This window comes from Mobula birostris, chromosome 7, assembly GCF_030028105.1.
Source record: "Mobula birostris isolate sMobBir1 chromosome 7, sMobBir1.hap1, whole genome shotgun sequence".
Lineage (NCBI taxonomy): Eukaryota > Metazoa > Chordata > Chondrichthyes > Myliobatiformes > Myliobatidae > Mobula > Mobula birostris.
Window position 1 is genome coordinate 46,929,614 of NC_092376.1, and position 16,470 is coordinate 46,946,083.

Sequence of the window (16,470 nt, forward strand, 5' to 3'; positions counted from 1 at the left end):
CAAGTTAGTAGGGTAAAGATACTCAATACTAATTCCACTCTTAACAGTTCAAGTCTTCAGCTTCTAATCTTTGCTGTGTTTCTCTCCTTGTCCGCCCTGTCAGGCACACCCCCTCTCGCATAGTGCTTTATTTTTCAAATTCTCTTTTTTTCAAAATTGTTAAACCTTTGTTTTCATCCCTCCGCATTCTAACATTACATCTTTGAGTTTAATTAACCTACGTTACACCAGCAACCTCAATAACACCACTCTCGCCCCCCCTACACACACATTCTCCTTTTCCCCTCATCTCTCTCCTCCACAACCCTCAGCAGGTGAAAGCAATATAATTTACAGTGGCAGGTGGCTAAGGGAAAAGCATTTACTTTCTCAGTATGTCCTAACTCTTCAAAGGATTGTTCCATGCCCCAATAAATTTCTAGATCAACACTTTTAACCAATTAACTGTTTAAGGGCTCCATACAGCTTTGAACATAGAACATAGACTAGTACAGCACAGTACAAGCCCTTCGGCCCACAATGTTGTGCAGACCCTCAAACCCTTAAATTAAATTAGGTCCCCACCTTAAGTTCATCCATATACCTGTCTAGTAGTCTCTTAAACTTCACTAGTGTATCTGCCTCCACCACTGACTCAGGCAGTGCATTCCATGCACCAACCACTCTCTGAGTAAAAAACCTTCCTGTAATATCCCCCTTGAACTTCCCACCCCTTATCTTAAAGCCATGTGCTCTTGTATTAAGCAGTGGTGCCCTGGGGAAGAGGCGCTGGCTATCCACTCTATTCCTCTTATTATCTTGTACACCTCTATCATGTCTCCTCTCATCCTCCTCCTCTCCAAAGAATAAAGCCCTAGCTCCCTTAATCTCTCATCATAATGCATACTTTCTAAACCAGGCAGCATCCTGGTAAATCTCCTCTGTACCCTTTCCAATGCTTCCACATCCTTCCTATAGTGAGGTGACCAGCACTGGACACAGTACTCCAAGTGTGGCCTAACCAAAGTTTTATAGAGCTGCATCATTACATCGTGACTCTTAAACTCTATCCCTTGACTTATGAAAGCTAACACCCCATAAGCTTTCTTAACTACCCTATCCACCTGTGAGGCGACTTTCAGGGATCTGTGGACATGTACCCTGAGATCCCTCTGCTCCTCCACCCTACCAAGTATCCTGCCATTTACTTTGTACTCTGCCTTGGAGTTGGTCCTTCCAAAGTGTACAAAATCTGATCAGTGTTACATGACATCTCTGTACATGGACTAAGTGAGAAAGAGAATAAAATGACCTATGAAAAATGAAGAGGAATTCATGAGGCAGAATAAAATATATGGAAAGCAAAAAAAACTGACCTGCTAAGTATTTCCAGCGTTTTGTTTTTATTTTGGAATGAAAGTTATTTTTGTGTACAAAAATGAACAACTTTTGAATGAATTTTGAAATATTTAAATATTCAAATGCTGTAGCAATGAAGGACTGACAATATATTTCCAAATTGACATGATATAGAATTAAAATAATATTCTTCCTTAATCATGTTTTCTTTTCTGATCTTGAGGCTATGAAACAAAACTATTTTCAATATTTCTGATTATTGATTTAACTGCTAGGGACATCCAAGATGATATAGGGGCTATATACTTTAATCTTTTGTACAGAGAAATGTAATTAGGGTAAGGTAAATTAAAAGAAAATGAATGAATATAATTATTGCTATCTATATACATAGTTTGGTTAGTGACATATCCTAGTGAGTTTTGCTTACATAGAATTTACTGCCCAAAAGCATTGTGTACAGTCCTTTGTCAATTTGGGCATATTTGATCAAAAATATTAACTACTTTATTTCAATCTCAGGAGACATTTTTAGGTTTTACTTGTATTTTAGAATTAACTTAAACAATGGTTTTTCTCTTTCAGGATATACACAACTGTGTGACTGGTGGAGTGTAGGAGTTATACTCTTTGAGATGTTAGTGGGACAGCCTCCTTTTCTTGCTCCAACACCTGCAGAAACTCAAATTAAGGTAATTATGAGTTTGGAAAGCACTAAAGCAAATGACAATTGATACAGGGTTAATTGTTAATGTTAGAGGGTGATGGATTTCTGTTAACCCAAAGGTCTTAGAGAAATAGGGAAAGCCAGTCACACGGAGCTAGGACAGACAACGATCATGATTTGTGGAACAAGTTCAGGGATTAAGTGGCATACTACTGTTCCTAAGTCCATCACCTGAATGGAATTTCATAATTCCTGTTTCTGATTGCTCTCAATAAATGTTTGCGAAACAAAGCTTAGAAATGGTATTTTGCCTTAAAAGTAAACAATTAACATTTGACGCCAAGCTAATCCTGTGCCTTTTTTAAACTTTATTTTACAGGTAATAAATTGGGAGAGTACACTGTACATTCCACCACAAGTAAAACTTAGTCCTGAAGCAAGAGATCTCATCACAAAGCTCTGTTGTGGAGCCAGTGACAGACTTGGTGGAAACGGAGCAGATGAAATTAAGGCTCATCCTTTCTTTACCTCCATTGATTTTTCTAAAGACATCCGCAGACAGCCAGCACCCTATGTTCCAAAGATTAGCCATCCTATGGACACCTCAAACTTTGATCCAATAGAAGAGGAGAATTTGTGGAATGACAGCAGTGACAGCACCAAAACCTCTGACACATTAACTAGTCCCATTGGTGGTAACAAGCATCCTGAACATGCATTTTATGAGTTCACTTTCCGACGGTTCTTTGATGACCATGGTTATCCTTTCCGGTATCCAAAACCCTTAGAAAATAATGAACCCAAAGAAAGTCAGCCGGATTTGGGCCAGAGTGAATCTGTCAACCATGGTGAAAGCTATCAGCCAGTATATGTTTAGAAACAAAATATAACATTTTCTATTAATTGTGATTTTCGTTTTTTGTTGTTGTTGTTCCAGAATTCAAACAGGAAATTTTACCTGACATCTGTGGCTTAAAACAGATAGCACTTACTTTGTCAGTGGCATATTATGCCCCCTAGGGATGATTGGCTCCTGCTGCTAAATATTTAAAAATATTGTATTTAGTGTGAACACTAATTTTATAGAAGAGAATAGAACTAGATAATAGGGAATAAACTCTAGATAGATTTAGAATATATAAACAGGATTTCCAAAATATACGGAAGGCTGAAAAGTTTTGAAAAATGGTTAAGTGCAATAATATGTAAATCAATGTTTTATATATACATTCATTAATATCGCAATACCATAATAAACACTTTGTTAATTTTATAATCTATATTGAAAGGTCTAGAGCAAATTGGATAACACCAATAAAACTTCCTGGAGAAGCTTAGCGAACCAAGCAGCATCTGTGAAGAGAAAGGAATTGCTGAATGATAAAAGGATATCAATCCAAAGCCTTGACAATTCCTTTCCTTCTACTGATGCTTCTTAGCCGACTTCCAGAAGTTAGTTTTTTTTTGCTCCAGCTTTTTATAGCAGTGTTTGGATAATACCAATGCTGCTTTCAATCTTTTATGATATATTCAAAGTATTTTTCAGTATAAAAAGTGATAGTGAGTTGATAATTGCATAATGCTTTGTGATATGCCTTGGAGTGCAACTGAAACATGAATATTAATTTCATCTTTTGGGTTAAACTAATTTTAGGAAATATGTGTAAAACACAGGCAGGTCCTGTATGAATCAATTCATTTACAGTAATTAAAAAACAGCTCCTTGTATCTCAGTCTCTTTAAAACAGTTTATAATCAAGCCTTTTTCATGTTCTCCATTTCTTATGGTTTTTTTTTCTATGCGACATCAGACCTTAAAATATTAATATTATAGAGTGCCACTTAAGCTTTTTTTTTTACAAAAAATGATATGGACACAGAATGTTTCTGTTTCAATTAATGTGAAATGACTATGGTCCAGAAATAAATATATTGTCTGAATGTAAAATTATTGACAAAGTACTATTTCTATTGATTACTGTTTCATAAAGTTGCAAGCAGCAGAGATGTATAAATGATATAACTATTTATGAAGAGTAAGCTTTTTCATATATGTATGATTGTGTTCCCCAAAGCAATAACTATTTTAGTTGCACTTATTTCATCATAATTATGTTGATAAACATCAAAATTAGCAACTTTATCTTGCATTGTAAGACCCTCCTATCAAAATCAATTTGAACATAATCAAGTTTTAATGGAATCTGTACATGCTTTAGTTAATGCAGTATAAATTACACTTTAGTATGAGACTGGAATTTTGGTCCAGTCTTATACTTTCATTATTCAGTCTCACCTGAAGTTGATGTGTCTCAATATATGAAAATAAAATGCCAGAGTATGGCTGTACACTGGTTGGGCTCCGTTAGCTAGTTGGAACATAAATTTACATACAGTTCACCACAGTAATGCCAACAACTTAAAAAATACTTTTTGGCCAATCAATCAGCTATTTGTACATAAAACTTTTAATGGAGGTTGAAAATATAACAATATGATACTATCAAACATCATCAAAATCTTTTCTATCAAGTTCTGCAGATAATAATTCATGAATTGTCATTTTGTGTGGTGCAAGTACACAAACTTTGTTTTCTCAGCATCTACCAGATTGATTATGAAAATACATATTTTGTTATTTACACTCTTATTTGTGTCTTACTCTGTAGACCTCTACATACCAGGACAAATGTCAAAGTGGAAACAACGCAAAATTTAAACCTGACCTAACCACAGCTAATTCTGAACTTGTAGATCTTTTTTCCCCTCATCTGACCCAATCTGACTTGTAATCATCTCAATAAAAAAACATATTATCTTGACCTGTTTAAAGTACTGAACGGGACTGGTTCTGCAGAATCTGATTGGATATGCTCTGAAATAGAATATTTTAGCAATACATACATCCAAATCTGACAGATTCAGGTAGTTCAGATTAGGTGACAAGACTCTACACTAATAGTCTTATTACAGATGGATTTTTTTTTTTTCGATCCTGGATTAAATGTCCTCTCAGTTCTAAAGGTAAAAATCAAAGATAGCAGCTACTCACAAGCCAACGTGAATAGCTTTGACTGAAGACATAATAGCTAATGCAGCAGATAATGTAATGCTAATGAAATAACATCTGGTAAGTATCTTGTTGTAACTATTGTTCAGCAATTCATAAATGATTGCATGGAATTTAGTTGCATTTTTGTGTCTGAACTTCTAAAATATCATCTACATTTGGAAGTCATCTTGGCTATTTAGTCTGCTTGATTACATTCAGTTTGGATATCCTTGACATTTTATCTCCTAAAGAATATTTTTCTTCCCCAGATTTTTGTATTCTTTTCTAGTAGGCTGCCATCAATCCCAGGGGATCCTGGGTTTGCACCTCTGGTGGACTGTGTCCTTCCAGGGCATAAGCCTGGGCCGGATGATTTGAAGAACCGGCTGTTGCCCATGCAGCAGGTTCCTCCTCTCCATGTCACTGATGTAGTCCAATGGAAGGGCAAGTGCCGATACAGCTTGGCACCAGTGCTGTTGCAGAGGTTGCCAGAGTGAAGTTGTAAACAACATTAAACTGCCTTAGGGACCCCGGCTCTGGATTTCTTCCTCGGGGTTTACTTCCGAAGCCTTTCCCATGGGTGGGTATGGCTGCAAGGCAGCGTAAGTTTAAAATCAGAGTTTTCCTTCTAGGTGGGCTGCCATTCGAGGCTGACGAGTCCCACCTGTCCGAACTCTTTTCTATTACCTTTAGATAATGTCAGCAAATGTTATGTATTATTCTACAGGTGGTGTTGATGTTACATCTTATTACCCAAAGGGTGACTTGTTTGTGGGAGCCTGAAAAACAAATTTTACTGTTAGGAAGCTGATGACACAGCTCATTTTTCTGGTATCCTAATGCATGAACAGGAGTAGATATATTTCTGACTGCCTGAGCAAACAAACACAGACAGTTGTGGCACTGCCTTGCTGCCATAGCTGATATGATCTAAATTAGCATATACCAAGATTTAAACATATATCTTTTTAGGCTTGTGTAACACAATTAACAGTGCAATTTGTTTTCCTGTTTTGTGTTAAAGAGGGTAATGCTGGTGATATTCATTAGAAATTTGATGGTAGAATTGAGTATTTTGTAAAGGGGAACTAAGAAAATGGCTGCAAATAGGAGTTCAAGATGTACAATAGGATTAATGTTGGTATGTATATTGGATATATGGAGAAAAGAAACAACAAGAGATACAGACAAAGAGGTTCATTATTCAGAAAACATTCTGTGTCAACTTAGAATGCAGTGAGGTTCAATGCCGATAGCTAATTCTGATTACATTTGTCCCTAATATGCCAAGTATTTATTGTCTAAAGTATATCCAAATATGACTTGGATAATTGGTTACAATTTAGCTTATTTGACTATACAGCGTATCAAGTTCTATTTTTTTGGAAAAAAAACTTGGGAGTGTCTATGCAATATGGAGATAAAATCAGTAAATGTCATTGTAATCCTCATAGAACACAACCTTTTCTAAAATAAAAAGTATATGGTATTAATTAGACCATATTAAAATGTTATCTCTTTTGTAAGTACTTGTTGACATTCGTGTATAAAAGGAGAATTATTGTCCTTTACAGTCTATTGTTTATCCAGTGTTATTGATTTTATAATGTTAGTTGTAACATCCATATCTTGAGTTTTCCCTCAGGATTTCAAATATAACTATTTGTATAAAATGGGTGCATTTTGGATTATTGTTTTGGCAGAATTTCAAAAGTTTTTTAAAAAAAAAAGTGTGTGTGTGGGGGGAGAATATTACTTTCTGTGCCCGTCACAAAAGGCAATTTGTAATTGCGGCCGGGGTGGGGGGGGGAATATTTCACAGTATCTGTGCTCATTGCATTTAATCATTCATAATCAAAGGCATATGTGTCCAAAACAGAATTTCAAAAGCAATCTGAGCTAATCTCACTTTAAATGTCATTGTAAGTAATACAGTAATTTAAGTGTTAATACAAAAACATTTTAAATGCTGTTTTTTTTCACTATCACCTGATGAGTACTAGATCCCCATTGCTCTTTAGGGTAAGAAAAACCTTAGTTTCTCTCTAATCCTTCTATAAATTACTTGGAATTATTACCTTTGGCTTTTGACCTTTCAACAACGGAGGCAAGATCTATTTTGGTACATTATATTAAATTTCCTTTTGAACATAGAACATAGAAATTTACAGCTCATTACAGGCCCTTTGGCCCACAATGTTGTGCCTATCATGTAACCTGCTCTAGAGACTGCCTAGAATTTCCCTTATCACATAGCTCTCTATTTTTCTAAGCTCCATGTACCTATCTAAGAGGCTCTTAAAAGACACCTATTGTATCCACTTCCTCCACCGCCGCTGGCACTGCATTCCACGTGCCCACCACACTTTGTGTGGAAGAACCTACCCCTGACATCCCTTTGGTACCTGTTTCCAAGCACCTTAAAACTATGCCCCCTCATGTTAGCCATTTCTGCCCTGGGGAAAAGCCTCTGGCTATCCACACAATGAATGCCCCTCATCATCTTATACACCTCTATCAAGTCACCTTTCATCTTCCGTCACTCCAAGGAGAAAGGGCCAAGTACACTCAACCTTTTCTCATAAGGTACACCCTCCAATCCAGGCAACATCTTTGTATCTCCTCTGCATGCTCTGTATAGTATCCACATCCTTCCTGTAATGAGGTGACCAGAACTGAACACAATACTCCAAGTACTGTGTTCAGTTTTGCTTCCACTTCTAAAGAAAGTAACTCCAACCATCCCTCAAATCCAAAATTCTTTGACACTGACAACATCCTTATATTTTCTCCATAATTTGGTGTTATTTCCTGCTTCTGGTCATGTGATAACTAAAAAATGTTTGCATTAATGTCTATTTCCTAAGTAGCTTTATATCTGGTATGACTTTGCTTTTCTACATTCCACACTGTAGCTAATGAATTGAAGTATTCCTTCCCATCACCCCACCCTATTCTGGCTTCTTCCCCCTTTCTTTCCAGTCTCGATGAAGGATCTTGGCCCAAAACATTAGCTGCTTTTTCCCCCTCCATAGATGCTGCCTGACCAGCTGAGTTCCTCTATCATGTTGTTGGTGTTGGGCTGAATGGAAGTCTTAACCATATTGCTACCTTCTGGAATCTATGGGTATACATTCCAAGGTTCCTGTTCCTTTAAACTAGTTTTTCCCCATACCATGTGCTATCTATTCCATCGTATTGTTTCTCTCCACTCTCACCACTCCTAAATGCATATCTTGAAAAATGAATTCTATTCACCATTAAGGAGATTGAGGGGGGGGGATCTGATTGAGACATATAAGATTATTAAGGGATTGGACAATAGATAGAGGCAGGAAATATGTTCCAGATGCTGGGAGAGTCCAGTACCAGAGGGCATGGTTTAACAATAAGGGGTAGGTCATTTAGGACAGAGTTGAGGAGGAACAACTTCTCCCAGAGAGTTGTGGAGGCGTGGAACGTGCTGCCTCAGAAGGCAGTGGAGGCCAATTCTATGGATGCTTTCAAGAAGGAGCTAGATGGGTATCTTATGGATAGGGGAATCAAGGGTTATGGGGACAAGGCAGGAACAGGGTATTGATAGTAGATGATCAGCCATGATCTCAGAATGGCAATGCAGGCTCGAAGAGCCGAATGGTCTACTTCTGCACCTATTGTCTATTTTTCTCCTCTTTTTTCCTTATGATAAAAACAATTTTATATCACCTTTAACTGTTCGATCATGGCTTCCACATATTTAAATAAACTAGTTCACCTGCATACTTCACGTCCTAAAATGAAAAAAATAACTTGTAAGTAACTTATGGATGACCAAAAGAATAGATGAGTTACGAACTCTTTTAACTGGCCACACATTTTGCTATATAACTGTATTATGTAAAAGCCTTGGTACGGGAAGAATCTGCTAATATGTGTATCTCCTGAAAAGATGTGCCCAGATAATAGCACTGATGACTACTAGATTAATTAACACTCTAAATGCCTGCTTTATTACATTCAATGTTCACAATTTTATACTCTGTGAAAGCTCATTGAATGCAAAACGTGACACCAGAACTAAAATAACCCAAGTATGGTCTCTCGTAGTCAATCTCAGTAAAGGTGCCATCAATAACATTACATTTCACTTCAGCACACCAAAGAGAAAAATAATTAGGAATACTCATTGCTATCCAGTGACACCTGCTGGAAACTTGAAAAGTAGCTACCAAAATGTTTGTGAATGCTAGTTCAAATAAAGTGCTGAGACCCAGGGGTAATTTTCTAACCTTGTTCTGATGAAGAATCATACCAACCAGACAGGTATTGGTTAGAAAACCTGTGAACTAATTGTACTATGCAGTCCTTGTGGTTATAATTTCAAACACTATAAAAACAGTACCTGTCTAGTTTTTCTGTCCAGCTGGCTGGAGATAATATGATTTTCTTTGATGTTTGAGTCTTGGGGTAATTATTTCAATCCAAGTGCAATAAGAGAGAAAAAATTGCCCTTTGTTTTCTAACAAAAAATAAATTTAATGTTTACCAAAGATTAGAATATTACAAATAAAATAACAAACTTTAAGTATAACAAAGCTGGACACTGGATTTTTTGTTGCTACCACTTGGACTGCAGGACACGAGTGAACTTGCCCAAACAGGGAAAGGTCTATTATTGCATCTTCTGGAGTTGGCTATCATTTTAATAATGCAATTTGTTTTCTTTGCTGTTGAGTCTTAAGAATATTCTATTGCTAATGGTCCATTATTTATTAAATTCAAACACCAATGTGAAGGTTTCCATACTGAATATTTAACACAATTTCAAAGTTTGAGATCCATTTGCCAATCTACCCACTTACTGACAATTTTTGCTGTCAAGATTTGAACTATATCTAAAATTATTTAAAAAATTATAAATGGATCGAAGTATGCCAGATCATGTATAAATTCTTTGAGTACCATTATATCAGTATGCATCTAAATGTCAAATAGATTTCCTGGCAGATTCTTTGCATGTTATAATGTATTAAAAAGATTTAGAGTATAATTTTATCCATAAATCAATCATTGACTAATTGTCAAATTCAGTGCACAATGCAGTTTAGGAAAATATTTCATGGCCTTCTGAGTATCTGCCTAGCTTACAAGTGGAGTCCACTGGTCACACATTTGTGATATACAAACTCTATTTCCAGAAAAGTTGGGATATTTTCCAAAATGCAGTAAAAACAAAAATCTATGATTGTTCATTCATGTGAACCTTTATTTAACTGACAAAAGTACAAAGAAAAGATCTTCAGTTGTTTTACTGACCAACTTAATTGTATTTTGTAAACATACACAAATTTAGAATTTGATGGCTGCAACACACTCAACAAAAGTTGGGACAGAGGCATGTTTACCATTGTGTTACATTACCTTTCATTTTAATAACACTTTTTAAACATTTTGGAACTGAAGATACTAATTGTAGTAGATTTGCAATTGGAAATTTTGTCCATTCTTGCTTGATATAAGACTTTAGCTGCTCAACAGTCCGTGGTCTCCGTTGTCTGATTCTCCTCTTCGTGATGCGCCATACATTTTCAATAGGAGATAGATCTGGACTGGCAGCAGGCCATTCAAGCACACGCACTCTGTGTCTACAAAGCCACGCTGTTGTAGCCCGTGCAGAATGTGGTCTGGCATTGTCCTGCTGAAATAAGCATGGATGTCTTGGGAAGGGACATCGCCTTGATGGCAACATATGTCTCTCTAAAATCCTAATATACGCCTCAGAGTCAATGGTAACTTCACAAACATGCAACTCACCCCCTGCCGTGGGCACTGATGCACCCCCATACCATCACAGATGCTGGCTTTTGCACCTTACGCTGATAACAATCTGGATGGTGGTTTTCATCTTTGGCACGGAGAACTCGATGCTCGTTTTTTCCGAAAACTAACTGAAATGTGGATTCATCTGACCACAGCACACGGTTCCACAATCTTTTGGTCCATCTGAGATGAGCTCGGGCCCAGCGAACTCGCTGGCATTTCTGCATAGAGTTTATGTATGGCTTTCCCCTTGCGTAATACAGTTTCAAGTTGCATTTCTGGATGCAGCGACGGACTGTGTTGAGTGACAATGGTTTTCTGAAGTACTCCTGAGCCCAGGTGGTTATAATTGTCACAGTAGCATGACGGTTTCTTAGGCAGTGCCGCCTGAGGGCTCGAAGATCATGCACATTCAACAGTGGTTTCTGACCTTGCCCTTTACTCACTGAGATGTCTCTGGATTCTCTGAATCTTTTCACAATATTATGTAATGTAGATGTTGAAAGACCTAAATTCTCCGCAATCTTGCATTGAGAAAGGTTCCTTTTGAACTAACAATTCTCTTACAAATTTTGGCACAAAGGGGTGAGCCACGACCCATCCTTGCTTGCAAAGACTGAGCCTTTGATGGACGCTACTTTTATACCCAGTCATGATACCTCACCTGCTACCAATTAGCCTGCTTAATGTGGAGTCTTCCAAACCGGTGTTACTTGAATATTCTGTGTACTTTTCAATCTTATTTTAACTCTGTCCCAACTTTTGTTGAGTGTGTTGCAGCCATCAAATTCTAAATTTGTGTATATTTACAAAATACAATTAAGTTGGTCAGTAAAACTATTGAAAATCTTTTCTTTGTACTTTTGTTAGTTAAATAAAGGTTCACATAAATTAACATATCACAGATTTTTGTTTTTATTGTGTTTTGGAAAATATCCCAACTTTTCTGGAAATGAGGTTTGTACATAAACTTAAAATGATGTTCCATTGGCAGCCAGGGGTGTTTGAAGCTTGACATAGTCACCCTCCTGACTTGAGACCCAATTCCTTTTACTTTCCGAGGTTGTAAAGCAAAGTTTTTATTCTTGCATGACTTTCTTTCTAATGTGTTTTTGCCTGCTGTAACAAAGAAAGCCTGTTTTTTTTTTTTGCCATGTGGAGGGAAGGTATACTATTTAAATATGCTTTCCTCAGTGCCTCACCTGAACTAGGCATCAACATAGTAGTGCTTTGTTAATCTGCGTTGTTACATGCATATATTTTCTAATTCCAATAGTTTGTGTTGAGCTGGTATTGGGATAGAAAATACCATGGGGGGGTGTAGATAGTGAACACTGGAGCCTGACATAATTTTACCTGATTGATCATCTACTTTTCCCCATCCCTTATATGTACTGAACCCATTGGTGTTATTCAAATTTTAATTTAGACCCAGTGATCCTGGTAAGAACACAACACACTTATTTTATTCTCTGATATACATCTTTTCTCCTCATGGTCCACTGGGAATAGAGCTGAAATACAAGAAATAACTCCATGCATCAACTATGCAGAGAAGCAGCATTAGAATGGTGAGTTCCTACAAAAGGGTCTTTGATCTGAAACATTAATTGTGTTTATCTTTCCACTGCCTAACTTGTTGAGTTCCAATATTTCCTGCTTTTTATTTCAGTTTTCCAGCATCTGCAATACATTTTCATTGCTTGGTTCCATTGTATCTTGGTAACCTTGCAGAAAGCATTTAACTGAGACGTATGAAAATGCAAATGCTGTAATCCAGGGGTCCCCAACCCTTTTCACACTGCGGACCAGTTTCATATTGACAACATTCGATAGGTTTCAATGAGATCCTGCTCATTCTTCTAAATTCCAGCTAGTACAAGCCCCAAGTCATCAAATGCTCCTCATATGATCCTTTTATTAACAGAATCAGTTTCATGAACTTGCTTTGAATCCTACCCAATGTCAGCACATCCTTTCTTAGATAAGGGGTCCAAAACCGCTCACAATACTCAAGTGAGGCCTCACCAGTGCCTTATAAAGCCTCAGCATTATATCCTTGTTTTCATATTCTAGTCTTCTTGAAGTAAGTACATTTGCCTTCCTCGCTACTGACTCAAACTGCAAGTTAACATTTTGCGAAAGCTGCATGAGGACTCAAGTCCCTTTGCACTTCAGACTGAGAATGTGAGGGGAGAAATAGCCAGTATAGCAAGGTGAGGGGGAAGGGTGGGCAAGAGCTGACAAGCAACAGACGGATCAAGCCTCTTTTGCTATCTCCAACTCTCCCCACTTGGTCCATCTGTGCATCAAACCCTATTCACTTGGACCGAACTATCATGTCCTGAACCTACCTTGCATTTCTTTATTACTGGTTGTCTCCTCGATGCAAGGTCTTGACAGAGAAACATCAACTACCTCTTTGCCTCCACAGAAATGTTTGATTGAACTTAAAAGGTGTTTCTTTATTAAATTCATCAATCTGGAAAAGTATGGTTGCACATTGTTATTCTTACATTTAAGCCAAAAAATAATAATAAATGAGGTCTGCTATATCAATGGGATCATATTTCTAGAGCTGGCATTCCAAAAGTATTTCATGCCCAAACTTTTCTACTACCCACTGAATGCTCCTCATGGCTCACGTATCTTTTACTGTCTTCATCTCATCAAAGCATCCATACTGGGACCTCTGCTGTTTGTAATATATACTACCAAAATAACCTGATGAAAATGTAGACAGATGGGTTAGTAAGTTTGCAGATAATACAAAGATTGGTGGTGTTGCAGATAGCGTAGAAGACTGGCAAAGGATAACAGCAGGATATCAGTCAGGTGACCTTATGGGGACAAATGGCAGACTGGGTTTAATACTGTCAAATGTGAAATGTTATACTTTGGGTGACCAAATGTAAGGAGATGGTATATTGTTAATGGCAAGACTTTTAATGGTATTGATGATCAGCGGGAGAGGCTGTGTATTTGGATTTTCAAAAGGCCTTCGATAAGGTGCCGCATATGAGGCTGCTTAATAAGATGAGAGCCCATGGAATTATAGGAAAGATATTGAAATGGGTGGAGCATTGGCTGATGGGCAGAAAGCAAAGGGTGGGAATAAAGGGATCCTATTCTGATTGGTTGCCGGTTACTAGTGGTGTTCCGCAGGGGTCGGTGTTGGGGCTGCTTCTTTCTACTTCACTCTTATCCATGCCACGCTAGAAATTGCTTCATCAGCCATTACACTCTTTGTTGGGGCATTATGCTAGATTATTGCTTCAGAGGTAAGGGAGCTTCTTGCTATTTCTATAATTTATTTGGAGTTCAGCAAACCATGAAATTCATCATTTCTCACAAAGGTCAAAGTGCTTCTAGACAGAATTGACAAGGCAAATGTAAGATGGGAGTTAGAATGTTTAAGAGCAAAAAAAAACTACAGTTTGGAAATAAGAACAGAAAATGCTGCAAATACTTTTCACCGTAATGGTTTAATATTTCAGGCCAATAACCCTTCATCAGATCTGGAAAAATGCAGAGAAAACAGGAAATGTGCAAGAGACCAAGGTTTCCAGATGACACAATTGCTCTGTGACCATTTAGATGACGGAAATGAGAAATAAATAATAGCTGGTATGTTTTGAGATGAGCAAGGACAGTAAAGAATTGGGGGGGGGGGAGATCTGGAACACTGAAATGTAGAACAAATGCAGTTGCTAGAAATCTAAAATATAGCAATAATTAACAAATTGGATAGCATCTATGGAGATAGAAGAATTGAGTTAATGATATGGGGGACAGGGGTGTGGTGGTGGCTGGGACAGGGGAACCTCACATCAGAACTGGACAGTCCTGACACCAACAGTTGTTCATCTAAAACTGTGAATTCGACATTAAGTCCTGTGAGCTGCAATGAGCACAAGAATAAATGCTGGTCTTCGTGCTTATGTTGGAACAGATCCTTGAGAGAATTAGATGAACAAGTGATAGGCAATGTACACTCAGGGTCACTCCTGGGGATTGAATGAGATGTTCTGCATATGATATTGCTAATGTAAGGAGAAGGTGAAATCTGCACACGCACTTGCTGCTATCCCTTCTAACATAAAGAGATAACATTGAGTGCACGTGCAAATTTCACCTGCACAGGCTGCTTGAAAGGACAAGGTAAAAAGGCTATGTTCTATATTTCAGTCATAGCTTGTGATCGTGCATTAAAATATATTTTTTAAATCATTGACCACCTATTTACACTCATCTACAAACTACATAAGGCTGGTCCTGGACTTATTTCATAATTTACATATTACTATTTAACTATTTATGGTTCTATTACTATTTATTATTTATGGAGCAACTGTAACAAAAACCAATTTCCCCCAGGATTAATAAAGTATGACTATGACATAAAATTATAAATATTTTTTTCTCCGGTTAGCCACCTGGGCCTCTGCCTGCACAGACATTTCTTGTTCTCTGCAATTGAAAGACTTGTTTTCTCACTTGGAAACACAAGACTGCAGATATTGGAATCTCAAGTAACAAACAAGATGCTTTCAGAGAACGGTGTCAACCTGAAATATCCACTATCAAATTATCTCCACAGATGACCTGCTGAGTTCCTCCAGCTTGTTGCTTTCTCATTTTTTTTAGTTCTGATGATAGGATCTGAAATGCTGTATCTGTTTCTCTTTCAGTATGTTGCCTAGCCTGCTGTGTATTTCCAGCATTTTTGATTCATATTCATGTCGGAAGCTTCGGTTAGCTTGTGTAAGGTTGTTAATTTTCATAAGATAACCAATGTATTTCTGGAAGTCAGCATGTATTACAATAGTTCTGAATCCATGTGGGAAGAAGCCAGCCCACTAGAATCCCACTTACTTCATCCTTGCAGCTATTTTGGAGATCCAGAAATAAAGTCCATGCTGAATATTGCGCCACTAAAACAGGCCATTCAGCCCATGATATCCGTGCTTACCCACCCCATCTACACCGATCTCACGTGCCCACGTATCCCATGCCTTCTCAGTGTGATTGTATCCGGCGGCACCATCTCCTCCGGTAGCGCACATCCACGCATCAACTACACTGCCGAGGGGAGGTGGAAATTATTCGTCAAATCCTCTTTAAAACTCCTTCCTCTCGCATTGGCTTTAAAAATACTGCAAATGAATGGGGGGAGTGGCCTTGAAGAAAAGAGGGCAAAATGATGGGAGGCTCAATTTGAATTCTCTCAAATTTGATAGTGCTAGGAAAGTTACTGCTTTGCAGCAGTTTCTGAAGAAGACTATTAACTGCTCGAGGAGAGTTGAGACTGATGGTTCTTCTGTGGCTCCGACAATTTTACTGCGAGAACTCCTAAACGCAGAGCTACTACGATGCTTTGTGTGGCTGCTTAAACACACACATAGACGGTGGAACCCCACTCAGGCGGGCCACATGTTGGTAACTGCAAGCGAAAGCCGCGTCAATTCAGAAAAGCACTTGCTCTCCTTCCAGAAGTACAAAAAAAAAGACACGAACTGAAGTGAATGCGCCGAGATTTCACCGCACATAGGCGCGCCATTCGGGCCGGTCCCTAACGCAAGCCTCCGAGCGCCCGGGGCTCGGCCGCTCCATC

At 38.0% G+C, this 16,470-nt stretch overlaps 1 protein-coding gene across 1 annotated transcript in view; it reads left to right on the forward strand.

Annotated features, from left to right (window-relative positions):
* The window catches only part of lats2 (large tumor suppressor kinase 2), a 71,901-nt gene extending 65,258 nt beyond the window's left edge, over nucleotides 1-6,643 (forward strand). Inside the window, exons 8-9 of the mRNA XM_072263054.1 lie at nucleotides 1,924-2,030; nucleotides 2,385-6,643. Coding sequence (XP_072119155.1) covers nucleotides 1,924-2,030; nucleotides 2,385-2,882 — 605 coding nt within the window. The 3' untranslated portion in view covers nucleotides 2,883-6,643. The remainder of the gene's footprint in view (nucleotides 1-1,923; nucleotides 2,031-2,384) is intronic.
* Nucleotides 6,644-16,470: the final 9,827 nt, after the last annotated feature.